The following is a 26774-nucleotide window of genomic DNA, read 5'->3' on the forward strand; positions in this document are numbered from 1 at the left end:
CTCAGAAATGAAGAACAAAGCATCAAAATGCATTTAGACAAGCTGACTTTATTCATAAAGATCTTTGCAGCACCACTTAAACCATTCTCACATGAAAAGGCCTGCATCGGACACGTGACATACATACACAGGTTTGTCTTGTGATGACTGGACATGTGCGTTTCTTTCCTTTTTCTTTTTTTTTTAAAAAGCCTGGTTACAACACGCATAATGACTGAAATAAACAAGCGGTGGTGAGGAAGCCCCGTGAAGACGCACATAAACGACATTCAGTCATGAGGGCTAACAGACTGTGACTGTAAAACATGAAAGTACGTAACAAGTCTAACCCCGTGTCCGGCAGCCAGTTTAGCCAAAAACGAGGTTCATTATCTCCTAAGCCCAGCTTCGTACGGCCGACCTAAGATCAAGAAAGTGCACGCCAGGAAGTAAAACATCATTGGTCCTGTCTTCTTTTAAATATGAGGGAGGTAACGATAAGGGGAGGCGGGTTCACGACGTAATTCACAGGTATCGCCACAATTTATATTTCTTTTCATTTATGTACAGTACATTCAGAATAAAGCCTTATTTAGTGCAGATACATGAAAATGTAGTGCTGTTTTCTTTTGTGTTTAAACCATCTCATACGTACAATATTTCATCTCCACCACACAGTTCTTCACTTTTTATGTACACGCACAGGCGACTCTTTTAAGATGTCACATATTCATATTCACTTTGCATTTATGCTCTTATCTCTCGCGTCTTGCGAAGCATCATACTCTGAGGACAAATAAAGGACGACTCACTGCCTTGGATGATTTCTCACTTGGTGTATGCATGTTTGGAGAAGTTAAAAGAACAGGGACGTTTAGGATGCTTTCCCTCGGAGTCCCAGTTCAGCTTTGTGTCTGTGAATTGTTTTGGAACACAAAATATATATATTTGTGCATTTAATCCCTTGAAGGAGAAAGATGCTAGAAAAGCAAAGGATTGTGGCACTATTCCTGAATGTTAATGATTGTATGTTAACGTGAAAGCTGCTAAATAACTTGGGAGGACTAGCCGCCTAAGTACAAACTCTGCTTCCTTTCAGAAGTAGACTACATTCTCTTAAACGTTCCAAACAAAAAGGAAAAAAAAAAAAAAACCCCAGAAAAATCACAACAAAAGTGCAAATGATTGTATGTTAACAAGATAAATCAACCAAACCCGAGTCAAAATCAACTAATAGCGACACATATTTACCCATACAGTATGCCGGAACCCCCTCCCCTTCATTCGATTTGCTCAAAGTTGAGGACGTGGCCGTCAAAGTGCGTGAGGACGTGCCGCTCGAAGAGCTGCTGCTGACAGTTGAGCGGGAACTGCTCGGAGCAGACGGGGCACACCTTCCAGTGGCTCTGGACGTGCTGCTCGAAGCTGCGCTGCTCAAAGTGCGGCGGGAAGATCACCTCGCACAGCGGGCAGCGCTTGTGAACGTCACTACTGCGGAAGGGGATGAGGGGAAAATGGATGAGGTCGGGGGTTGGTGGAAGGGGTGATGGATAGATGAGAGAGACAAAAAATTGAAAAAGAAATGTGAGTTTCCGTGTGGATCATTGTAATGGAGTAGGCCTCTTTTGCTCACAGACCAGATTATGACTAAATAATGAAAGCCAGAGACGTGCGCCTCTTGAAAAGCAGCTGTTGAGTCACTTGCAATAAGCAACTGTGTTACCCCCCCTGCAGGGTAATTATTGGCTCTGTGCGCTACTCTTCCCGTAAGAGCAGAAACAGATAAATTAATTCTGTCTTCATGTGATCCTCTATGTTCATAAGGAAGAAATCTCTGACTGTGTCATTTAGCATGTTATGTCATATATACTGGGGTTCAAAATGACGAGGTCTTACTTGGAGCAGTTTAAGTTCTGGAGAGAAAATGAATCAATGGCTACTTTGATACAAATCTTTTTTTTTCCAAGGCAAAAACTCCCAACAAAGCAGCTGTCTGTGCATCTGTTTTTACTGATGCTCTTGTGCGTTACTTTGTTTCATTCTTTATGTGTCGTGTCTTCTAGGACACCTTGTGTTGAAAATGAATGTCCTACCTGGAGTCAAAGCAGAAGCTGCTCCTGGTTTCACTGCGTCTGTTGGGCTGATGATCACAGGACTGCTGAGCCCCATCTCCCACCTTTGGCACACACACACACACAAAAAGAAAATTTCCACTATTTGCTCACAGATCTGAATGCTTTAATGAACACCACCTCCAAAGACAATTACAGGAAAAAGGAGTGCGACTAAAGTAAATGAAGCGTGTGTTAGTAAACTATGTGTACCTACGTTTCTATTACATGACAGTAAACAAGGATGCCCCATTATCCGACAGTCTCTAACTCATCTTCTGCCTGTCCTTATGCAAAACCTCCTCTAATTACTCTCCCCCAGCTCTTGTTATCTTCATCTCTCTTGAGCTCTGAAGGAGTGACACTAATTAGAGCTTCATGCAAATGAGTTCAAAGCACCGTCTTTTAAGGCCAAGCTGCATTTCCCTTCGTTTAGCGAGGGAGAAATCCTCCAGAGACGGAGAAGGGTGAAGTAAACGCGGGATTATCGTGGCAACAACAAAAAGCCAGTGTAGGAGAGCAACGGCTGGGATCGCATCACAGTGATTTAAAATATCCCTCAAAAGTTATGTAGAGAGGTCAATTAATGCTGCCAATCATGGTTCTGTATTTATTCAGAAATACAATGCATTATTTATATATAACAACACTACATACACTAAATATAAAATTTTAGCCAACAATAGGTTTTTCAGTTTTGAGCTAGATACACCGCTACTCACATTTTGTGGCTCCTCTGGTGGATGCTCGAGGGTCTCGGGGGGACTTGTGCTACGGGAGGGTTGGATGCAGACCACCTCTCGATCCCAGCCTGGTGCTCCCGGACCCGGGCTAGACGGTGAGATCGGAGGTGCGCAGGGAGGGGTGCAGGATGGAGCCTCAGGTGGGGGACGGGACACGTGCTCAGGGGAAAGTGCAACATCCCCCCGATCTAAAAAGATTAACACATTAAAGCAGCAGGGGAGCAGCAGGGACACAGAGTGCGAGTAAATCATTTCAGTTTCTGACCCGACCTCTTGTGGTGTCGGTGGAGTAAGGATTGCCGTACTGCAGCTCAGCGGGCCTCTGCGGCACCAGCGGCGGAGGGGAGGGATGCTGGGGGTAGGGCAGAGGGTAGCGCAGCACCATTGGCTGCCGGACCTCAGCACCCTGAACAGCAACCTCCTGCTCCCTCTGCCTGGACATGTAACGCTGCAACTGCTACAGAAGAGATGCGAGAGAGCTTTACACTTTACACTTCACGGCCACACCTCATTTAAAAAGTCCTGGATATCCTCCTGATGCTATAAGCGCAGAACCGCAGTCAGTCTCAGTTTTATAAGTCATCAGTTAACATTTCAGCAGAACCTTTCTCACAGTTGGTGAGTGCGTTCATCTTAAGAGTTAAGTTTCCCGTCTACATTGTTTCTGCCCTTTGTGATTATATCTGAAGCAAGCGCATTAGTACCCTACTCATTACTGTAATGGGTGTCAGACTCTGGCTCCCTCTGCTCTGGCTTTGCTGATAGAAGCACTCACCCTCTCCCTTTCTTTGTAACTCCTTCCTTACTCTCCCTATTCCTCCCTGATCTCCTCTCTTTATGACTTCATTAGTGCGCTGCTATCAGGTTTAACATTTAAACCAGGGTTGGGAAGGTGAAACAGACACGTTGTGTGGCATTTGCACCATCTAATGGCACTGTACCAGTGGGCGAAAGAAGCAAGTATAGATGTATTAATTAGAGGAGAGTGGGGAGTGTTGAGTAAGAAAGAAAAAGCTATGGAAATGGTTCATACACCTCCTATAATTGAAAGCAATGATACTGGTCTGGGCTTCAGCTCAGTCTACATTGTCTAAGTATGTGAATTTGATTGTAAGTAAGAGCTATGTTGAGGCTAAAGTTTTATAACCTTAAGTTGAGGTCATTGTTGAAATATGCACAGTTTTACCTGCAATGAATAGATTCATTTATGCACAACTTGTGCCTGCTTAGAAATCAGAGTATGCAAAAGTTTCTAGAGTGCTCGGGCACTATGTGTGGAGAGAGTGCATTAACATTTTCACTGTTTTTAGACCGATTTCCATGGTGACAGTTGATTTTTCTCCTCTTTTCAGGCCAATATGGCCACAATTTATGTGCAGACAAGTGGAAAACCTGAATGAAAGTGCTGAGTTGCTGTTAAAGCAACAATGTTGCATTGAAATTCATTTAGAGAACACTGGTGGTGGCATCTTTACCTCCTGTAATTGCTCTTTGTCTCTGAGAGCCTGGGCAAGGTTGCGTTTCAGTTCGGTGACCTCGCTGGCTCTCTCTGCCATTTGGACCTAGTGAAATAGATAAAGACAATCAACTCACAGCACAGTGCATCTCAGCATTTTTTTTCATTTGACGTACAGACCTGTAAGATGGGCTCAAGAATCCCTTTATCAACAGCTCCACTCATGTTCAACTGTATTATCTTAAACTCATTTAAAACCAGGATTTGCCTACACTTTACTCTTACCAATTATTTTCAGATTAGCAATTTCATCCTCAACGTTTAGCTGTGGCTCAATTTAATAACAGCTCGTTTAATCTATTATGTGTTGATAGCATTTGTTTTTGTTTAGTTGTTTCAGTTTTTCCAAAACTTTTATTTTTATTCTAACTGCAAATCTGTATGGTTAGCCAATAATTTTAATTGCCAACCATAGTTTTAACTAATAATCTTCAACTTTTTCCCCCTTAGTTGTACAATACCGCTGAAGGGCTGTACAGCTCAGGAGTATTTTCATCACGCCACCGGGCGGGGTAGCATGGACACCCAAGTTTGTGAACATGATGACTTAAGAACGATGCAATATAGGATTTTCAAATGCATACCATAGGAGCATCTACTGAAAATCTCAGACCAGTTTGAACGATTTTGATCTTGACCTCAAAGTCAGGATCAGAGGTCAAGTTTTTTGAAAATTCTGTCTACGTGATAACTTGAGGCCGATGTGGCCAAGGATTTTTTCAAATTGATACCATAGGTGCTCTTATCTAGTATTAGGCTATGGGATAGCATTGGCGACCACCAGTATTTTTATTCATACGATTCATACAGCTTTTAGTTGATAATAACCGCTTTACTTGTTGCTTTTATTTTGTGCCAACTTGAGAAGACCAAAATCAGCCTTCATACAGCCAGGTAAGTGAAAATATTTGGTTTTAATTTCACCTGGTGCAGCCTCAGATGTGTGGGCCTTGCTATAAAACACATAACATAACATAAAGCTGAAGCGGACCAGGGGATCGTAGTAAATCTCTTAGCCTCTAACAGAACTGACCCTGTGGGATAGTTTACATGGCCCGTTGCCCGTCTTCTCTAATTTCACCCCATTTCAAAGGTTCCAGATTCCCTCCCTTCCCATGGTTTCTCTTTCTGCTCAATGTCCATCTGTCTATCCCAATTTTTTCTCTCTTAAATTTTGTTCGCTTCTTTTGCTTCCCCCACTTGTTCTCTTTCATCTCCTTTTGTCCTCTCTCGTGTTTTCCTTCTATCATAAATTTACGGCACGGCATTAGAAGGTTAAGTTCAGGTGAAGGGAGTCCGCAGCAATGTAGTACTATGCACCCCCCCCCACACACACACACTTCATCCTATTCCTCTCCCTCTCTCCTTCCTCTGGGTGGCTGATGTAAACAGCCGTAAAGCATGCCGCTCTGCGGCTGCCTCGCTTGTCAGTCTCCGGGGCCATTAAGAGCAGCTTGGGACCCGGGGTGCTCGCCCCAGACAGGAGACTCTATCAAAGTTGAGGGAGAGCCGTATTTACAGCGCCGATAAACACACACTCACTCATGGAGATTAAATGCTATTTGGTACTTTAGTGGAGGTTCGCATTCAAAATGCAAGGTCTCTACTGAATCACGCACACATACCACACATGCTGGCTCACCCATTGGAAGGTATGGTCCATACTGTAAGTAGTAGAGCAGTTAGACATTTGTTGTTCTTCAGGCTTTGTGGTTCAGCAAATTCCATTTGAATGACTGGGTATTACATTAAAGTGTTTATGCATGGCACAGCAGACCGTCGTACAACAATGTTTTTCAGGCAGCTGTGTTTTATTTTAATGGTAGATTGTGCATAAAAGAGCATTAAACTGAATTTGACAATGAAAGCAGCACAGAGGGAGCCATGCATGTTAAGTGAAGATTTAAAAAAAGAAAGAAAGAAAAAAAAATCTACCAATAGTAGAGGTACAAATCCCCACAATATGATATTATCACAATACATGATAGCATGTATATAGCATGATATGATATTATTGCAATTTTTAACAATTTGTTATACACTGAGTATAGATATATAACATACAGGAGTGTCCCAAAATGCACTATATACTTTGTTTTTTCTAATTCATTTCAGGTTTTATTTGGAAAGACTTGAGGCCATGAGCATATGACAGTTTTGGTTTTACAGTTTTTGTAAGCGTATCATTTTTGTGCCCATGGTCCGCCAAGTGACACTGGAGCAGCATTGCAAAATTTCCTACTTAGCAAGAAGCTTTTCAGTCCCCGACGACACTGCTCCAGCACATAACACAATTTATGCAATCCGTGGCAAATTTCTCAAAACAGGATCTGTTCTTGACAAATCACGCAGCAGAACTCCTGCTATTACCACCAGTGATGAAAACACTGAACTCCTGGAGCAGGAGCAAAGCCAGGGAAGTCTATACAGAGCGCTGCACTGGAACTGCACTATGTGGCGGCATACAGCTAGTCTTCAAGGTGCTGAAACATTAAGGCAAGTCTAGCAGGTAAAACTGCAACCACTCCTTTGTTGATGCTAAAAATATGAATAAACTCAGTTTCTGTAATTTGTATGAATTTATTAAAATTGTATAGTGAAATCTGTATATTGTGAATATACTGCAAATTATGTCCTCAAAGTTGTACTTTGTCTTTTTTTTTTTTTTTTTTTTAAATGACATCAGAAACAGCAGTATGCGACATTACGTGATGGCAGAGCTTCAGTTCATCCTTTGTCATTTTTTTTTTTTTTTAATAAATAGGACAGGGGGAATGAATGAGAGAAAGAGGGGGAGAGAAAGAAAGAAAACCAAAGGGGAGAAGAGACGGTGAGAAGGGGGGGGAAGAGAGAGAAAAAAAAAAAAAGAACTCCTGGGTCACCTGTATGGAGAAAAAAACAAAAAAAAAAAAACAAACAAACAGAGGAGACAGCAAACAACAAAGAGCAACATAATAATAGAGAAAACAAAGCACCATCACAATAAACTAGCTAGTCATAGATATCAATATTTACTAAATAATAAACGATATTGTGCAGCACTCAAGACAGACAGCGCACAGTGTGCTTTGAGGCAGCAGCCAAGAAAGCTTTAGTCCGCGTCTGTGAATACCCATGTGTGCATACCTGTGTGGATCAGCATGCTTGCATTCCAAAGGTTTCTCCATGTAATGGTCTGCTAGGGAGTGTGGGGGGGCCACAGCCCCGTCCTCCAGGGTGTGAAGCGGGTATGGAGGAGATCAAAACTCCAGACATCCAGAGGCCCCCAGAACACAAGAGACCATGGAAGACCAACAGAGGGGCAGCCGCGCCACTGTTCCAGTAAGAGCTGAGGAGAGTCCCAGATGAGGGCTCGCCCAGCAGCCGCGGAGCAGAAGTCAGGGGGAGTTGCAGTGACGCGCCCGTGAGCTCCGCCGGCCCCCAGCTGTGCCTGAGTGACCGAGCCCCAGGCCGAGAGGCCGGGGGCACCCCACCTCCAAAGGGGCCCGAGCGAGCCCCAGGCCCCAGGCCCCGACAAGCGGCCGCCAAGGAGTGAGCCGGTGTGTACCCGGACGCCCACCCCCAGACACAAAGAACCACCAACACACCGACACCTGAGGGAGTCCGCCACCGGCAGGGGAAGTGGTGGTGGGTGGAGATAGGCCTCCAAACCTTGGAGGGCCTGAGGTGTCCCCAGAGAGGTGGCGTCTGATACCCAACCTGACATATAGACACAGACATACAGGCACACACAGACACAAACATTCATTCCCACCCTCATGCTCTCATATGCACTCACTCCACACTCAACCAACGTGGAGACAGACATAAAGAGACGCTGTACACACAATCACACTCCCCAAGCGTACTCTACAAACCGGGTCTAGGTACCCTTGCCCCTGGAGGGGGGAATTGCACCCAGACCCAGGTGGTGTTACCCTTTTCCCTGCGGTGGGGAGAGGCAGACCACCCCGACTCCGCAGCAGCAGGGAGGCCCCACACCCCAGACCGCAGTCGGACGGCCAACTCCTCCTACTAGCCCTCCCGCTCCAGCAGGCCGCAGAGAATGGGGGTGGGAGAAGACTCCAAACCTCCCTCCACCCGCTCATTGTAGTGTTGATGCATATGTGTTCTAAGGTGCAATTAAAACCCAGGAGGGCATAGAGCTACCTGCCAAGGAGCAGCAGGTAAGCGCATAGTCCCTCCTGCTAGCCCTCAATGACTAAGTGTATTTAAAATTGAGAGGTGGGCAACGACGTCAGGGGTGAGGTATACACCCTGATGGTAATTTGGACTCCGTGATTGTGCCCACCCCCAAGATCCTATATGTATGTGTAATGAGAGTGTGAGTAATGTGAATGTCTAAGTTGTGGGATAAAATTGAGGCAGAGGCAGCCAGAAGGGGACAAAGTTGTACTTTGTCAGTATTTATTTTAACCAGTATATCTCATTTCTGTTACTTTTTGCTGTGGAATGAGACCCAACACCCTCACAATCACATTCTCTCAGAGCTTTACTTAATCTTAAGGTTATGTCTTTGTGTCTTACTCTGAATCGCTCCTCCTCGTCAGCCAGCCGTTGTTTGAGTGTCTCGTTGATTGCGCACTGCTCCCTCCATTTCTCCTCCATCATTGCCAGCTCCTCCTCCACTGAACGAGTCTGCTCCTTCTCTGCCTCTTCCATGCACCTCTCCTCTACCTCCAGCAGCCCCTGCTCCTCGGCACCGTCCCTCAGCTCCTCCATATTCAGGGCCCCTTCCACCTCACTGTTTTCCTCAGCGCCCAGCCTCTCGTTCTCCACTTCTACCCAACTCGCCATCCTCAGGCTCTCTTCCGGCAGGCTCTCCTTCCACTCCTCTTTTTCATTCTCTTTGTCTTTTTCATTATCATCCATTTGTTTAACTTGACTTTCAACCTTCACCTCAGCTTTCTCTTCAAGTGTATTCAGTGTCTTCTGCTCCTCCTTCTCTGTGCACACTTGTGTATCAGCATTTGTGACTTCCTTGTTGCTGACGTCTGGAGTGATTGTCATCTCAACAGCTTCTTGTAGGACTGCCGCAGCTATATTTCCTGTAAAAACACAAAGTTACAATTAAACCTATTTAAATGTAAAGAGTTTTACACAGAGAAATATGAGCTGAAGGCATTAACCATAATTCAGCTCCTTGGCACTGGGTGGAAAACAGTGGGTCTTTCACTGAAACCCTGTGGAGAAATCTGCAGCAGCACAAGTACAAGGGTACAGAGTGGAGTTTTTATGAGCGAACTTATTGCAGCCTGGCAAAAGTGATCCAGAGGTGCACAAGGACACGAGAGAGAGACTGCCAAAATAAAAATTAGGCGTTTGATTTCAGTCAAGTACGGAGGTGGAAACATTATGTTTTGTGGCTATTTTTCTGCTAAAGATACAGGATGACTTTCCCAAAAACCCAAAAAGAATCCACACAAACATGTGGCAAACATGCAAACGCCACACAGAAAAGCACTGGCCAGATGGTGGAGTCAAACTGTAAGGCAACAGTGCTTTAGCAAATGACGTGGTTCTGATGAATTCATCAAGCCATGACCTCCAGCTTACAATGGGGCAGTTTTTAGCTGAATGTGAAGTGGTTAGGTTAAGAATTAGTGCCTCCAAGTGTGAGGCTGAAAAAGGGTAGAGTGCCCACTCCAGGTTGGGAATGATTTGTTGTCTCAAGTGGAGGAGTTTAGGTATCCTGGCGTCTTGTTCACCAGTTAGGGGAGAGTGACATGTGGATTGGTGCGATATAAGCAGTGATACGAATGCCAAACTGGTCTGTTGTGGTAAAGAGAAAGCCGAGTATGAAAATGAAGCTGTCGATTTACTGACTGATCTTGTTCCTACTCTCACCTATGGTCGTGAGAAACTGAGATTGTGAATACAGGTCCGCAGAGATAAGGTAAGGAACTCAGTCATTCACTCAGAATGACTGAGCTGCTACTCTTCCACATTGAAAGGAGGCAGTTGAAGTGGTCAGCCAGAAATGCTAGAGAAATTACATCTCTTGACTGGAGAAGGAGGCTGGGGAGAAGGAGGTCTTGGCGTCTTTGCTGTCTCCCCAACCTAGACCTGGATAAATGGCAGAAAATGGACAGATGGAATATGCCCTTTATCTGAATGTATGTACCTCCTGTTGGTGACTCTGGACTAGGGGTCAGTGGCTCCAGTGTTGTCTCAGTAGATGCATTTCTCTTTGGCTCCTGCAAAGATATACACATCAATGAAATGCAATTTTGCTGGTTTAGGCACATATGGAACTGAACGAAATGTTTCTTTTCAGCCTGATGAGCATTGCTAAAAATTACTCACCCCTTGGGACTCCGCTGTGTTCAGTTTGGCCACCTGTCTGCGGAGGCGCTGACACTCCCGGTACTTCTCCTTATAGTGCTCTGCAGCCATGTGGAGACGCAGCTTCAGCTCCTCCACTTCCCTCTGCAGCTCAGCCTCTGCCTCTGACACCACAATCATGCTGGGGGTCATGTCCCCATTGGTCCCAACACCCTGAACACACAGTGTTAAAAAAATTGATTAAATAAAAACAAACAAAAAAAAGTATTTGTGAATTCATTTATCTCCATTTTAATATAACAAATATTTGAGACTCAGAACGACTAAGGCAGGAGCTTTGTAATCTAACACAGTTCAAACTGTTCAGCAATAAATTATAAACAAACCAAAAAAAGGCTCAACGCCAAAATCTTCTTTGCACTGTGTTCTTTGTTAAAATGGTAAACAGTTAAAATTTCTCTTGCTTAAATCGGTTGTCCTCAGTTCTCATATAAAAATCATCCATCTAAATAAAACTGAAAAGTGTGAAAATTCCTTTCCATGTTTAGCTACAGATTTCCCTAAACTTCTTTTCCCTAAACACAGGGACAGATATTAAGGAAGTCGACCACTGACCACTTCCTTCTGTGCAGTGCTCCTCATGCGGTCAAGCTGGCTCTCCATGCGTTGGCACTCTGCCTGGGCATCAGCTAAACTGGCACGGAGCTTGTCGGCTTCTAAGCGGGCGCGGTAAAGCTCGGTCATCGTGTGGTCGCGAGTACTGGCTGAGTCACGCAGCTCCGAGGCTAGCAGAGAGGCCTGTTGCCGGGATGCCTGGAGCTGCTCCTCAGCCTGACGGAGCTGCTCACGTACACGGGCCAGCTCTGCCTAAAGACAGAAAGAAGAAATTTAAATATAGTGCAACTGATTTTACTAAAGCTATACCATCAAAATGCTAACCCTGCGATTAGTGGACATTTTTGTTTACATTTTGAGTACTACTTTAGTGTTGCCAGCAATAATATGCACAAGCACTTTTACTTTGTCAGCTTTGTGTGCCAGCAGCTCTTTCTCCAGACTGTCTCTCTGTGCAACGCAGGCCCTGAGCCTCTCCAGCTCCTCTTGGAACTGAGCGATGGTCACCTCCCGGTTCAGCTCCACCGCCTTTAGCATCTGAAGCTCTGCGCTCAGCTTAGTGTTCTCCAGTTCTGTGCTGCGCAGGTGGGCCTACACATATGGCGAAACAGTTAAACAGAACTGGTCAAGTAAGAATGCAGACAAAAACACACCCTCGGCTGGTACAAAAAAAAAAAATAGTCAGCCTTTCACGTAAAACACTTCTTCACCTTATAAAGATCTCGCTCATCCTTCTCATTCTTCAGCTGGCTCTCCAGACTGTCTCTCTCTGCTGTCAGCTTCTTTAAGCGATCACGCAGACTGAAAGACATATTGAAAAACAACTTCTTTAGTGCTTTCTTGTGTCTCATATTATAAATCTAAAGTTTTCTTACAAAAAGCTATTTAGTGATTAAGTGGACACCTTAAACATGGCTTTACTGATGGGTATAATCTATGTGTGTATAAGGCCGGAAAATATCAAATGAGAGCCATCAGATGCCAGTGAAATATGTTAAAGCCAGGCTGACATATTCCTGTGCAGCATCTGGCACAATTTTGTATGCATGTTTAAACCTGGGAAGTAAAACACGCATGCAAAACTATTCTACACATATTCCACATCTGTGAGGCTGATGTTAAGCTTGCTTAGATTTATGTAAACAGTCTGTCTTCAAATGGATGACTGATGGTTACATGTTGCCATTCTTCACTCACCAATCCAGCTCTGTCTCCTTTTGCAGGCCCCTCTGAGTGACTCCCAGCAGGTCCTCCTCTAGCTGGCGTACCCGGTCCGTAGCCTCTGTCAGCCTCCGCCTTACCTCCTCCCTCTCTTCTGACAGGCCCTGTGAAGAACGCAGCAGCTCCTGCGGGCCAGAGAGGTAGCTGTACATCAGCCTGACAGCCACTACAGTCAATCTCAGTAGCTGAAGAGCTCTATTATAGCCCTGCCAAACCCATTCACTATATTTCAAATACTACTGTCTCTATATATTTCTTATCATTTGTACAGCATAAATAGAATTTTTTTTTAATCAAAAGTTATGGTCAGAAGCTTAAACACACACAAACACTCCTCTTGGCCACGAACATCATAATAATTATGGACTTTTTGTGATTTTCTTTAACTGTCCTTTTTTCAGGATCTTTAAGGACTTTAAAAACAAGAATTGGGTGTAAAAGTTTGAATTTATTTTGGATTTTCCCAAATCCTTCTCTCAAACATGTCAAAAGTATACATACAAGCTCATACATATACATACATTCACTTATATCTTTTGTGAAGTGGTACTGAAGGTTCTACATCATCTTGACAACAAATTGTAGCTTCAGTTCGCCATAAAAAGCATTTATTTGACAGCACATATTGGACTGATCGTTAGTTAGAACAATGGGAAAGTCCAAGGAACTCAGTGAAGAGAGGGAAGTCTAAATTTACACAAGTTGGGAGGGTCTTTGGGAGACATTTGCAAAGAACTACAGATTTCAAGATCATCAGCTCAAACAACTGTATGTAACTCCGCTGTGTCTTTACCAAGGTTTGGAACTATCACCCTCAGATGAAAGGAATTTTGTTAGGATGTTCAGGATCAACCCAGGAAACACAAATCACCACTGTCCACAGTGAAGCAAGTTTTACATTGGCATAGACTTAGAGGGTGCTGACCAGGAAAGAATCCTCTGCTCCAAAACTGACACCTTCAAACTTGACTGAAATTTATAGCTGCCCACATGGACTAATGTCACATAATGCCTTCATCGTCTCATGTGACTTTTATGCTCACACAAAACAAAGATAGACAAGATAGATTACTGGAGGAATAAAGATGAGGCTTTCAAACCTAAGAATGCTGTACCAACTGTCAAGCATGGTAGTTGTAACATCATGCTCGGTGGCTGGTTTCCTGCCAGTCATACTGGTACACTACATGGAATGGATGGTATAATGAAAGAGGAGTACCTTCAAATTCTTCAACTTGGACACATGGGTGTTCCAATGGAACAATGATCTCAAACACACATCAAAACTGGTTTTGGATTGTATTAAGTTTATGGAATAGCCTTCCACAAGTCTTGATCACAATCCCACTGAAAACTCTTGGACTATGCTTAAGTGCCAGATCCGTGCCAGGAAGCCAGCCGATTTAAATGAAACTTTTCCAGGAAGAGTGGTCAAATATTAATCTGAATTATGCCAGAAAAAAAAGTCTGATGGAGGTATTATTTGTTAAGGGACATTTAACCAAATATTAAAAGTTTTTTTAGTCTGTGCAACTTGTGTATCCAATTCTTGTTTGTCATTAAAGATCTAAACTATGCAACCATGCCATCCTGTAAAAAGTTGAAAGAAATCATTAAAAGCCCCAAATTAACATTGCATTTGTGCCCACGATGACTGTATGTAAACTTCTGACCACAACTGTATTTAATTATTTATTACTGTTCTCGACCTCTACGGCATATTTCTAGTGCAGCTGTAACATGTGAATTCCCCTCTAGGGGTTCAATAAAGCCTTATCTCATCACTCATAAATAACTGGTTACAAGTTATGACTCATTAAGTCTTTTGTTGGACACAAAGCACAGAATAACTATGTAGATTCCAAAAAAAATGTTCAGTAGCATCCTGTAGTGGAAGTACAAAACAATTTACTGCTATCAAACAACACATTATATCAGTTTTGTTTTCTCCGTGTGGTGTGCCTGCAGAGGAAATACCTTGTTTGAACTTGCTGCGAATTAGCAGTGAACGACATTAAATCATGCATAGCTAATATTGGTTGTGACAGGACAACATACCTGTGCACACACCCTTCCTTTATTTTGTAGTATGAGCCCTTAACACACCCATTCTCTTTCACACACTAGGAAAGACAGACACACAGTTACACAGTCAAGGACATACAAGAGACAGACAGAGTGCACATGCACACTCCAACGCATACTCAGGCCCGTCTCCCTCTGGGCTTGGCTCTGCATAGATTACTGTATGATTTTTACGGCTGGCGTTTGGGAAGCACTTTAGCAGTGCGTAAAGACCTTATAAAAAGTATAGTCGTAAAATTAGCAGCCACAAAATATGTACTTATGTTTTCACGTTAAGAAACTCAAAGGATATTTTCATCAGCGAGCCACGAGCTAACGCACCTACTGTAAATGTTTTACAAATGACACACACACCCCTATTCACACAGGTCGTATATCTGCAGATGGACATGCCTGTTGAATGAAAAGCAGCATGGTAATAACAGAGCGTGTGTGTGTAATTTATGGTGATTTTGTCCTTCATAAAAAAAAAAGAAAGAAAAAAAGGGGGGGAAAAAGGAGCAACAGACTAACTCAAAGCAGCCTGTGGATCTACACCAGGAAGCTGCACTAGGGGGCGATAAGAGACTGGCTTCAAGCTCAGAAAAACCTGGCAACTTTCTGGGTTTCACTTCTCTCTGCCAACTCCCCTCTCCTACTTTTATTGAGCTAGCTTGAGGTGACTGTTTTTAGGCGTGTGTGCCAAGCTACTGCTTATCAAATGAGGAAACTCATAAAATGCTAAAATGTGACTCATCCTGATGAGTGAGTGAAGAAGGTGTGAGGGACATAGCGGACGAACTGGGTGTAGAAGTTTTTTTTTTTTTTTTTTTTAAACTTTATTCATTTTGACAGATTTTTCTAAACGTATCATTTTAACTTGGATTTAAAATTTATTTCCTCGTCATGCCAATTAAGAAACTCTGAGGGAGAGAGAAAAAAAGCGAGAGGGAAGAAAATAAGACAGTGAGAAAGCAGTGGCCACTGCATCGCGTGACTGAGTGGTGTTTGTCCCTCAGGCTGGGCAGGGCTCTTTTTTCAGACAGGCGGTTTTGCGGACTACCCTCCTCTCATTCCACACACAGACTAAAAGGGTTTGCAAGCGGGTGGCATAATGAGTGCGTTTGTGTGTGTGTGTGTGTGTGTGTGTGTGTGCATGCTTGTGCATGTGTAAATGCACATTAGAGGGGCCCTGTTGTGTAGAACCTGAATGTGAATGTGACAGCCTAAGGGGACGGAGGGGACGGGGGTTTGTGCAGGCGCATGCACGTGGGTGTGTGTGTGCGTTTGACGTCATGTTTGTTCACTCTGTGGTTGCGATGGCATCGTCCCTGACGCCAGATGCCCAAGAAAAACTGTGTCCCAATTCCGTTCTGGCCCACTGAGTCAGGTCGTTAAAGAGGGAGAAAAAGACACACACACACACAAACACATACACAAACAGACACACACTGAGCAGCTTTTTGTGTGTCTGTCAAACATGGAAACAGATTATACATGAATTTAGCCCTTTGAAGTTTTCAGACCTATGATCACTGGTGAGGAACTGGCTCCAAGCCTGTGTCCATCTACACACTCACCTGTACACACCCATACACTAAATACAACTACACACACACACCGAAACTGTCTTAACTCTCTTCAGTCTCAAGGTTGCATATATACCGTTTATTTATTTTATCCATGTACGGACATTTGAACTCTATTGAGTATTCCCAAATATTTTTGCTACTACGGGGCTTAGGGCGAGTGAAGACTTCAGATTTTTTAAATACCATTCTAAATAAAACTTCTGACTTTTAAACTGAAGACAGAATGAGCTCTGTTACTTAACGTTAGGAATATTAATTGCTTGGTTTGTGGGTTGGCTGAGGTTACCATCGGACATTAAAACAAGTTCATCATTGTTGGCGATGACAACAAGCAGATGAGAGATGTAGGCTCTGGGGCTAATCCAACATTGCTGACGTAGGCCTGTCATGTCACAACTGGATAAAAACCTGTGGGCTATTTTAAGGGTGGGAACATTGCTCAGGGTTCCAAATTTAACCGCAATTTAAAAAAAAAACGAAAAGAAAAAACGAGAAATACCAGTTATTTATTTTTAGACTCATTAATTAGGATGGACACTTATACAGGAGTTTTCTACTCCTAATTGAGAACTCAAAGTGCTTTTTTACTACGAGCCCCTTTTCACTCACACACACACACATTCTGACTTTATTCTAGGCCTAAGCTCCTTGTCAGACATTCATGCACAATGAATGTATCAGCGGAACTACATTTCAAGGATTCTTGAAATGAAGACTGCAGGAGCTGGGGATTGCACCACCAACCTTCTGATTAGTGGACGGCCCACTCTATCTCCTGAGCCACAGCTGCCCCTACAGGTTTCCCTCCCCCTCCGTGGGAGCCTGTACTATTCAAAACTTAGCCCACTACCTCTAACCTGGTTATGTGTCCGCAGCAGGCAGCACGTCTCCCTCTCCTGCTCCCTTTCCCTGGCCAGTCGCTTCTGCTCCTCCTGCAGCTGTTGCTTCTCCTCTTGCAGGAGACGCATAGCTTTCAGCAGTTCCCTGCGCTCCTGCTGTGCTTCCTCCACACGCTAACAGGCAGAAGGAGAAGCAGAAAAAAAATCAGATCGACTCAATTTGAAGGGGATTGGTCACGGTTATCTTCTGGTCTTCTGCAATTTATTACATTTACCTCTCATTTTTTCCCCTATTTAGAGTGCTGATTCTATAGTCAGTTACACTGCAGATCGCTGTTTGATGACTCAAGACCAGAGGGGTTAAGAAAACTGGGGAAATAAATAAATAATAACATTTTGTGCATTCTACCTCTAGCAGGCCCGTTTTGGTGGTGACGACCAGTATGTCGGAGTTGCTGTCATCCTCAGTAACAGTCAGCAGCTCTTCGGTGGGCGTGGCTGACCTGAACTGGAAGGGTGTGCTGGCTCCTCTGATGTCACCAGCGTGAGTGACGTAACAGAACTGGTAAAACTCTCCATCAGATTTAGGAACATAATAAGCTGCACAGCAAAGAAAAAAGAACGTAATGTTGGCACGTAAGGGGGGCACGTTGTGTCCTTCCTTATAATTGTTCACATATACACATATATCTCCTGAAATAAAAGCTTAAGTGTCAGGTGCAGCACGAAGAACTTAAACTGTGAATCATCCAAAGCTCCTTCTTTATAGACCAAGAATAAAAACACGCAGCTGGAAATTAACATAATGGGTTCTTTTATAGACCAAACCTGCTCAAAACTGTTCTAGACTGCCTATATTTACAATATCACCCCAAATATCCATCCAACTGTTCTGCTTCAAAGCAGAGAAAGAAAAAATCACCAGCATTGAGAAAACTTATGCAGAGGATTTAGCTAGAAAATACATTACATATGCTGGGTTCGAGCATTCCAAGGTTACACTGGAAACTGAAGCACATTATTCAAGTGTGAGCCCTGGTCCTCTAGGGCAGTAGAGGAATATCCAGAAGCCAACTGGTTTTACTGACTCCTGACACACCGCAGCGTGCTCTCATATTTTCACTGTGTAATGTCTGACCGTTCCAGGCCCAGTAAAACCAGTTTGCAGGCCCTCAACTGTCTGTGTCTGTGTGTGTCTGTGTGTGGTTTGAGAGGTGCTCAGGTCCCAGGCCTCAGTTTGCGGTCGTGTTCCCTTATTAAATAAAAGTGCTGGTTTTTATATGCACTGTAAAATGGAGGAGTAACTTTGGAATACCCTGGGTTTGTATAGTGGTTTAAATAGTATGTAAGTGTGCGTGCTTGTGTGTGCTGTACCTTGAAACACCACAGCCCTGTGCGCAGTACTTCCTGGTTCATAGTTTTCAGGCATAGGAGACCAAACGAAAGTGTAGTAATCTCTGGCTGTGCTCCAACCCACCTGAGGAGACATTAAAAACAAAAATAAACAAACGATCCCACAGTGTAAAAGTTGTGTGCTGCAGTTCAAATCACGCTGAAGAAGGCCAAATTTTCCAGCAAACATGTGTTAATCGTTAGATCTGATTTGAAAAGATGCTTGATGAAGCATTCTGGAGGACTACATCCAATGTTCAAAGCAAGAATGGAAACATTTAAAACCCCTCATTTCTCCACACACCTCCTCCCCCTTTCACTCCTTTCCCTCAGTTCCTTCCCCTTTTGGACCCACAAAAAAGAGGACCAGCAAAGGTGTGAGAAAAGGGTGGAAGGGCAAGGGGGGCTCGTCTGCATACAATCGTGGGCTCGTGGGGGCTGCAGAGACTAGCCAACAAAGAAATGGGGGGGGGAGGGGGGAGGCGAGGGAAGCGGGAGAGTGGATACAAATAAGGTGAAAATTTTACAGAAAATGAGAAGGGAAATGTAATTCCCTGGATTTCACGTGTTGTTAGAAGACAGATGATGAAAGGTCGTCGTGCCCGTCCCAATTCAGCTCCGTGCATTGTAAATCTGTCACATACAGCCGCGCACGCTCCCCGTCTTGGACGCACGCGCACACGCATACCTCCCTGCAACTCGTACTCATAAGTACGCGATGCATTATTGTGACATTACATAACTACGTTTCAGCTGCAGTGAACTCAACCATCTGTGGAAGTGCAGGACGTTTTGTTTTCTTAAAAGAAAAGAAAAAAAGAAAAAAAAAAAGAAGAGTTAACCAAAGAATATCACACTTAGATGATCAACAGGCAACGCTTGCTGATTTTCTCTTTAATGAGCTGAGTTTTTAAAAAACTGTTTCTGTAGGAAAATATTAAAATAAATGACTTTTAACTGATTAAATCATTAAATGACTTTCAAGTACAAAAAAAACAGTCAACAAAAACAAAACACGGAAGCTTCAGGTGACGACAGTAAATCACCAGAGCTACTCAAAACGTTTGTCAGGCTTTCAGATTTGATAATGTTGTTGCACCGAAACGTAATTGCAGTGTGTGCCGCATCAACCCCATTACGCTGCGTATAATGCTGCTCCAAACAAATGGTAATTGTCAACGTGAAATCTTGCTGCCAAGAACATTCCTTCCACCGCCAACAGCATCTGAGTGAGAAGCGGGGCTGCGATGGGACTCCAGCCAGGTTTGTTCGTGTGGTCATGTGTATTTGCTTAAGAGAGAACAGACATAAATAATTTTGCTAATTGCAGAGTGAAGTTGACTGACACTTGGTTAGGTATGGTGTGGCATTCCAACAGATGAGTGCTGTTATAAAATAATCACAGGCAAAGCAGCTATCAATCATTCATCCAAGGTGTGAGGGAACAGCACGATGACACTTTAATTATACACTCACACAACGGGTTTCTCCCTGCCGACCCAACGAACATGCCACAACCAAAAACCTCCACGGGGCTTTTCAGGGAGATGAATGTGTGTGTGCATTAGCGTGTGTGTGTGCACGTGAGTCAAACATCAAACTAAATCAGGCTGTCAGTAGCCAAATAAAACAAATATGTTGAAATGCTTTTCAGTGACGCAAAGAGACGAAAGAAAGAAAGCTAAGCAAGCTTGATTGTAATGGGAACTGTTGATCTTCACTGTGTATGTGAGTACTGTTTCAATGCAACACCATCTAGGAGCACATTTGTTATGGCAGGATCCTATACAGGATGGGCTATGAATATTTTCGACCACTAGGGGGTGTCTGTACACAACTCAACTGAGTACTGCCTCTCTGAGCCACCTGAGTCATCCTCTTAGCAAGTCAGCTTTGTTACTCGGTCTCTCGGCTTCATTACTCAGTCTCTCTAGCGTTCAGGTAACGCCTGTGGATGTCGGAGGTAAGAGGAAGAAAATATTCTCTTTCTGAGTCATCTCTGTGGAACAGTTTTGCCTCCAGGACTCAAACACAGAGTATTCAACAGTGAGTTCAAGATGTTTGAGGAAAAAGTCAAATGTAAACAGTCATTTTTTTTTTTAAATAAGCAAGCTTACAGTTTCCAAATACCCAGTGAAAACCATGCAGGGGAAGTCTGATACTTCATACCTCTGCCAGAGGCTCTGAAGTCTCTCTCTGTGCCATGTACAAGCTGAGTTTCTAGATCAAAAAGAATATCTAGGACATCAAAGCGTCTTCCTATTTGATATGTATGTAGAGCTGATATTAAATGTACAATTCTGCTCACAATGGTACAAAATCCTTCAAACTAATTTCTGGAGCCAGATCTTGACTGACTCCAAAAGTTAATCACCTCTAATTTAGTCTAAGTCCGTTGGAAGTAATCCTTCCAACAGAAACAAAGAAACTAAACCCGCCCAACTGAGGAAAAAGGAGGTAAAAATCATTCAAGTGATTTCCAGTGGTCATTACCATTTGTAAAACCCCTTTAAATACTAAACTTGATTACCTGACAAAATAATTATTAGTTGAAATGGTTAAATATTCTTGTAACAGACAGTATACACTGATACTGCAGAGATTTTGCTGCTGTAAAATAACATCTCTGTGAACACACACAAAAGACAGACGTATACGTCAAAAGGATTAAAGAAGCGTGGTCTGCTTGCTCCCTGCCATGAAGCTCTAACCATCAAACAGGTTTCATTAGCACGGATTACAATAATTACATTTTCCAATCGACTTTTTTTCCAAATAAACGCGGCGTCTTTATTCCTTTTTAATTGAGCTGGTGGATTTGAAGTCAGTTCTTAAACAACGATAAAATGTTTGTCTTTTGACTTTACGAGACATTAAGCTTCCTCGTTCGCATTTCCTGTTAATTACGTGTGAGATTTGATGGCCCCGATAAAAGGACGGAGCACGGGGGGATGCTGCTTAGCAGGAAGCAGCGAAAAGGATGGAAAGAGATGGTGAGCCAACATGCCAAAAGTGTGTGTGTGTTCTTAATAGGAATCAGAATGGTTCATAAAGAGTACCAAATGATTGCCTCGTCCCCCTTCCAGTGAGACCTACTGTAACCAGCCCACCATGCACACTCTTCCTCCTTCTGCATGTAGAGCAACCACACCAAAGCTTGCGGTGAGGTTTTAGGCATGTAGAGAAGAGCTCAGCCATTAGCGTCAAGGCGGATGTATGTGTTAATGTGCCAAGTACAAACCTATGGCCAATTAATAAAACGCTAACACATAATCCATGTCAAAAAACACTCGTATAATGGGCGGGAAATTGTTTTATTCACTAAGTATGTCTCGGTAACACAAATGATTCCTATTATATAAACGTCTGGTCTTTAACCGATTATGCCTGCTTTTGTCTTTGAAGCGTGGTCTGAGTAATAGCAGCTGTAGTGTGTGTGTGTGTGTGTGTGTGTGTGTGTGTGCGTGTTGTACCTTGAAAATGCCCACCCAGTCTTTGGGGTGGGGAGTAATGTAAGGGGTCAGGGTGTAACGACACTCCAAGGGTGCCTGGGGTAGGAAACTCTTCCCCACATTCTGAAAAATAACGTGGGCAAAGTTGGACGTTTCCATCACGCTGACGCTGCTGCCCGGCGATGAATCCACCACCTGGAACGATGACATTGTTTCCTGTTGGTCACTTCATTTGTCTAGAAAAGCGAAAACAGCATAGACAGAAATAAGTATGGAGTGAAAAAGCAAATATTTAACACAAAAGCTGTTCCAAAATGATGCAATCTATTAGAATCAAATGATTCCAAGTGTCTCAATTCCTTTATGCTCTGCTGGCATGTTTTTCCTTGACACTTGTACATTGCAAAGCAATGACGTGCCATAAAGCTTCATGCCAGTTAGCTTTTGCACTCCTGAGTCACACGCAATCCTTTTGTTGACACTGTGTTCAGACTTTGAGATGATAAAGCAGTTGCACTTACACTAAAGATCTGCGGAGGCCTGACTTTCTCTCCCACTCATAAAAGTGATGACACCATGTTTACCCTTTCTGCACCTGAAACAGGTAAAAGTGTACACAAGTGTATCTCCCACAGAGCGAAGAAGCAAGCAGTCGTGCTGAATGTTTAAATATGCATATCAAACTGGAAAATTCGGTTCTTCAACTAGACTATAGGCTCACTGCTTCTCAGGAACCAAGTGTGCTACACCTCTATAAGAGGAAGTTTATTAACATTTGTTTTTCTTGTTTTTCTATGTCTCAAAAAGGTTGCAAAGGCGTACAACATGATATACAAGCATAAACTGAGCTTTACAAATGTGTGAAATGATTTGTGTGTAACTTTTGAGGACTCAACGCACAAATACAAAGGAGTTTGAGCACAAGTAAAATTATTTCACAAATATGTACATCTAAACTGATACTGATCACTTATGCACAATATATTAAGTTTAGCTCAAAAATCCCAAGTTTTTGACTTCTAAAAACCTTTCTATGCGTACAAATGTGTAAAACCACACGTAACAGCTCTGTCGCTCCCTTACAAAACTTTAAATGCATGTGAACGAATCGCCTAATACGCACAGACCATGTCGCATGCCCACATTTAAGACAAATTGAATGCTGCCAGCTGGTTTCAAGTGCCAGTGCAAAACTGGGACATCTGGGCAGCGTTTTTTATTTTTTCCAAACAAAGTGAACATTTCTTTTTCTAAAAAAACGTAGAAAATGTGATTAACCAGACATTACACGATAGCCTATAAAATATAATATATGGTTTCAATAATCTGCTTTTACATGTTGAACATTCTTCCGCTGGGAAAAATCAACCAGTGCTTACAAACAAATCATTGCACACATTTGTAAATCTTAGTTTACGCTAGTGAATCATATCCCACGCATTTGCAACCCCTTTTGAGATGTATTTCTCTCCATATTTTTCCTTGCTTTAAACATATTAGACCACTTGATTAATTACCAGTTATTATTGGGTTGAACCCTCTTTTACTGGAAACAGTCCTCTTTAGTTTCGGTCAATATTGACATGATAGCATCATACAGTTGCTGAAGAGTTGTTGGCTGCACTGGGTGGGAATCTCCTGTTTCACCACATCCCAAAGGTGCTCTATTGGATTGGAATATGGTCACTGTGGAAGCCATTTGAGTACAGTAAACTCACTGTCATATTCAAGAAACCAGTTCGAGATAAACAAGCTTTGTGACATGGAACAGTATCCTGCTGGAAGCAGCCATCAGAAGATGGGTACACTGTGGTTATGAAAAGATGGACACGGTCCTCAAAAATGGAATAATATAGTAATAACAGGCTTTTTGTTTAAAAGATGCTCAGTTGGCCAAAAGTGTGCCAAGAATATATCCATCACAACTCCATCAGCCTGAACAACTGACAGAAGGCAAGACGGATCCATGCTTTTATGTTGTTTGAGCCAGATTCTGACCCTTCCATCCAAAAGTTGCGGCAGAAAATGAGAGTCATGATGCATCTTTTTTTCAATCTTCTATTGTCCAATTGTGGTGACCCTGTGTGAACTGTCGCCTCAATTGCCTGTTCTTAGCTGACAGCAGTGGTAGCTGATGTGGTCCTCTGCTGGTGTAGCAAACCTATAACAAATTTTGCTTTTTTTCATAACTTGGTTGTAAAAAGTTGTTATTTGAGTTAGCGTTGCCATCCTATCAACTTGAATCAGTCTGGCTATTGTCCTCTGACCTCTGGAATCAGCAAAGCATTTTTGCCTAGAGAACTACGGCTCACTGGATATTTTATCTTTTTCTAAAGAATCTCTATAAACCCTAGAGATGGATGTGGAGGTAATTACCATTAGCTCAACCATATCTGTAACACTCAGACCAGCCTATCTGGCAACCACAATCACAAAAAGTCACTTAAATCACCTTTCTTCTGCTTTCTGATGCTTGGTGTGAACTTCAGCATGTCACCTTGTCCATGTCTACATAGCTAATGTGTTGCCGCCACGTGGTTGACAGATTAGGTAATTATGTAAACAAGCAATTGAACAGGTATACCTAATAAAGTTGCCATGAGTATATATGTCATTATCAATTAAGCAGACAAAAACAGGCCTTCCTCAGGCTGTGAAAACAGAAAAAAAAAAACATCTGAGAAATTGCTACAATATTAGTAATGAAAAAGTTTGGTACATCCTGAGAAAGAAAGAAACCACTTGTGAACTCAGCAAATCAAAAAGGCCTGGACGTACATGGAATCTAACATTGTTGCATGCTTGCAGAATTTCTTCTATGGTGAAGAGAAACCCTTTCACAACTGCCAACCAAGTGAACAATACTCTCCAGGAGATAGGAGTATTGATATCTAAGTCTACCATAAAGGAGACTGCATGAAAGTAAATACACTGGGTCCACTGCAAGGTATAAGATCTCATAAGCCTCAAGAATAGAAAGACTAGATTGGACTTTGCTAAAAAAAAAAAAAAAAAACAAACAACAACAACAACAACAACAACAACAACAACAAAACATCTAAAAAAAGACAGCACTGTTCTGGAAAAACATTCTTTGGACAAATGAAACCAAGATCAACCTCTACCAGAATAATGGCAAGAATAAAGGATTGAGAGGGTGTCAAAAAGCTCATACCACATCATCTGTAAAACACAACAGCGGCAGTGTGATGGCTTGGGCATCCATGGCTGTCAGTGGCACTGGGACACTAGTGTTCATTGACGATGTGACACAAGACACAAGCATATGAATGAATTCTGATGTTCAGAGATACTGTCTGCTTGTTGATTGGGCGCCGTTTCATAATACAGATGGACAATGAGCCAAAATATACAGCCGAAGCAACCTAGGAGTTTACTAAAGCAAAGAAGTGGAATATTCTTGAATGGCCAAGTCAGTCACCAGAGCTTAACCCAATCAGGGATGCATTTCACTTGTTAAAGACTAAACTTTGAACAGATAGGCCCACAAGTAAACAGGAATTGAAAACCTCTGGAGTAAAAGCCTGGCAGAGCATTAAAAAGGAGGAAACCCAGTATCCAGTGATGCCCATGAGTTCAAGACTTCAGGCTGTCATTGCCAGCAAAGGTTTTCAACCAAGTATTAGAAATGAACATTTTATTTTCTTAATTTAATTACCAATTACTTTTGAGCACCTAAAATGAAGGAGTTGTGTTAAAAAACACTTTAGTTCCTCACATTTCTATGCTCTTTTTGTTCAACCCACTGAAATCTGCACTTCAACTACATATGAGTTGTTTCATTCACTGTGGTGATGTACACAACCATAATTTGAAAAATGGTGTCTCTGCTATGGGCATCTCTTTAAAGACATTTTTATGCAGTACTACACTGCTGAAAAACTAGGGTGTTAAATAGGAAAAAGCAGAGGTATCAGTGACATTATAATTATAATCTCTAGACATTGTTCACGAGTGTATAAACCCCCATATATGAAGAAACCGCCCCACCACTGTGATGAAACAGCTGACTTTAAACTGCACAGTCAGGGCTATTGTTCGTGGTCAAGAAGAATGATGCAGCTGCTTAGCATCACGGTCACCAAGTCATCTCCGTAACTGCGAAGCAAGCTACAACGACAAACCCTAAATCCCTGCATTTCCTATACACCCAACCCTGGACTGATAAACATAACGTGCAAGTCTAAGTCATAAACTGATGCTCGGTTAAGCTAAACAGCTAACGTACAACGTCTGACCACTGATCCGCTTCGACCAAAACACGACGAAGGCAGCACACAACGGCTAAAGTAGAGCACAGCCCTTTAAAACTAGCTCAGTTAGCCTGGAGTTAATCTTATTTGTTATGGCTAAGGAGCTAATATTAGCTTGTGAACAGGCCATGTCCTGTCAAGTCACCAGCTAGCTAAACATTATACTAGTCGGACAGCTAGCTGTCTGGCTGAGAAAAGAGAGCAAAGATTTTCACGAGCGTTATTTTAGTCTGAATTTAAAAAGGGTACCCTTTTCATTGGATTTCCACTTGCAAAACAAAGTGAATGTCTGCCGGCCTGGCCGATGTTTTTGCCAGTGTCCCCGTTGTTGTCAAAGCTCTGGCGATGATGCGTCTCTCTCTTCCTGAAAGAGAAAATGATGCTGGACTTCCGGGATGCTGAGAAGTACCAGTGATGCTGCTAGGAATAGAGGAGACGACAAGAGGTCAATGTAACAACTTTATTATTTACTCGGGTGACTTAAATCACTTTAATTATTATCCTCGCTTATTTCACTTATAAAAAAAATCTGACTTAATACGATAACTGTTTAGGGTCATTTGCCAACTCTAACAACATGCCATTAATTTAAAAAACAGAAAACAGACTGCGCATTTAACCTCGGTTTTTAACGTAATGGTTTTACGTTTTTTATTTTCATTTAAAACCATGGCAGTGAATGGTTGTACAG

General features: G+C 42.7%; 1 protein-coding gene across 3 annotated transcripts; it reads right to left on the bottom strand.

Annotated features, from left to right (window-relative positions):
* Positions 1 to 28: 28 nt before the first annotated feature.
* On the bottom strand, positions 29 to 26566 carry tax1bp1a (Tax1 (human T-cell leukemia virus type I) binding protein 1a). Of its 3 annotated transcripts, none has more exons than XM_082522258.1 (18): positions 26333 to 26566; positions 21831 to 22045; positions 18340 to 18442; positions 17375 to 17565; positions 16984 to 17139; positions 12447 to 12595; positions 11960 to 12050; positions 11655 to 11840; positions 11250 to 11501; positions 10656 to 10847; positions 10474 to 10546; positions 8877 to 9397; positions 4309 to 4395; positions 3104 to 3290; positions 2813 to 3021; positions 2073 to 2155; positions 1231 to 1470; positions 29 to 893 (listed from the first exon to the last, which is right to left on the bottom strand). In XM_082522258.1, exons 2-17 carry the CDS (start codon positions 22017 to 22019, stop codon positions 1260 to 1262), a joined length of 2880 nt encoding a protein of 959 aa, XP_082378384.1. In that variant the 5' UTR covers positions 22020 to 22045; positions 26333 to 26566; the 3' UTR covers positions 29 to 893; positions 1231 to 1259. The 3 variants fall into 3 exon arrangements, with proteins under 3 accessions (XP_082378384.1, XP_082378386.1, XP_082378385.1); XM_082522260.1 differs by adding an exon at positions 22331 to 22404 and having other exon boundaries at positions 29 to 1470; positions 21831 to 22004; XM_082522259.1 differs by adding an exon at positions 22331 to 22404 and having other exon boundaries at positions 29 to 1470.
* Between the last annotated feature and the right edge of the window lie 208 nt (positions 26567 to 26774).

Source organism: Aulonocara stuartgranti (genome assembly GCF_965226115.1).
Source record: "Aulonocara stuartgranti genome assembly, chromosome: 22".
Taxonomy (NCBI): Eukaryota; Metazoa; Chordata; class Actinopteri; order Cichliformes; family Cichlidae; genus Aulonocara; species Aulonocara stuartgranti.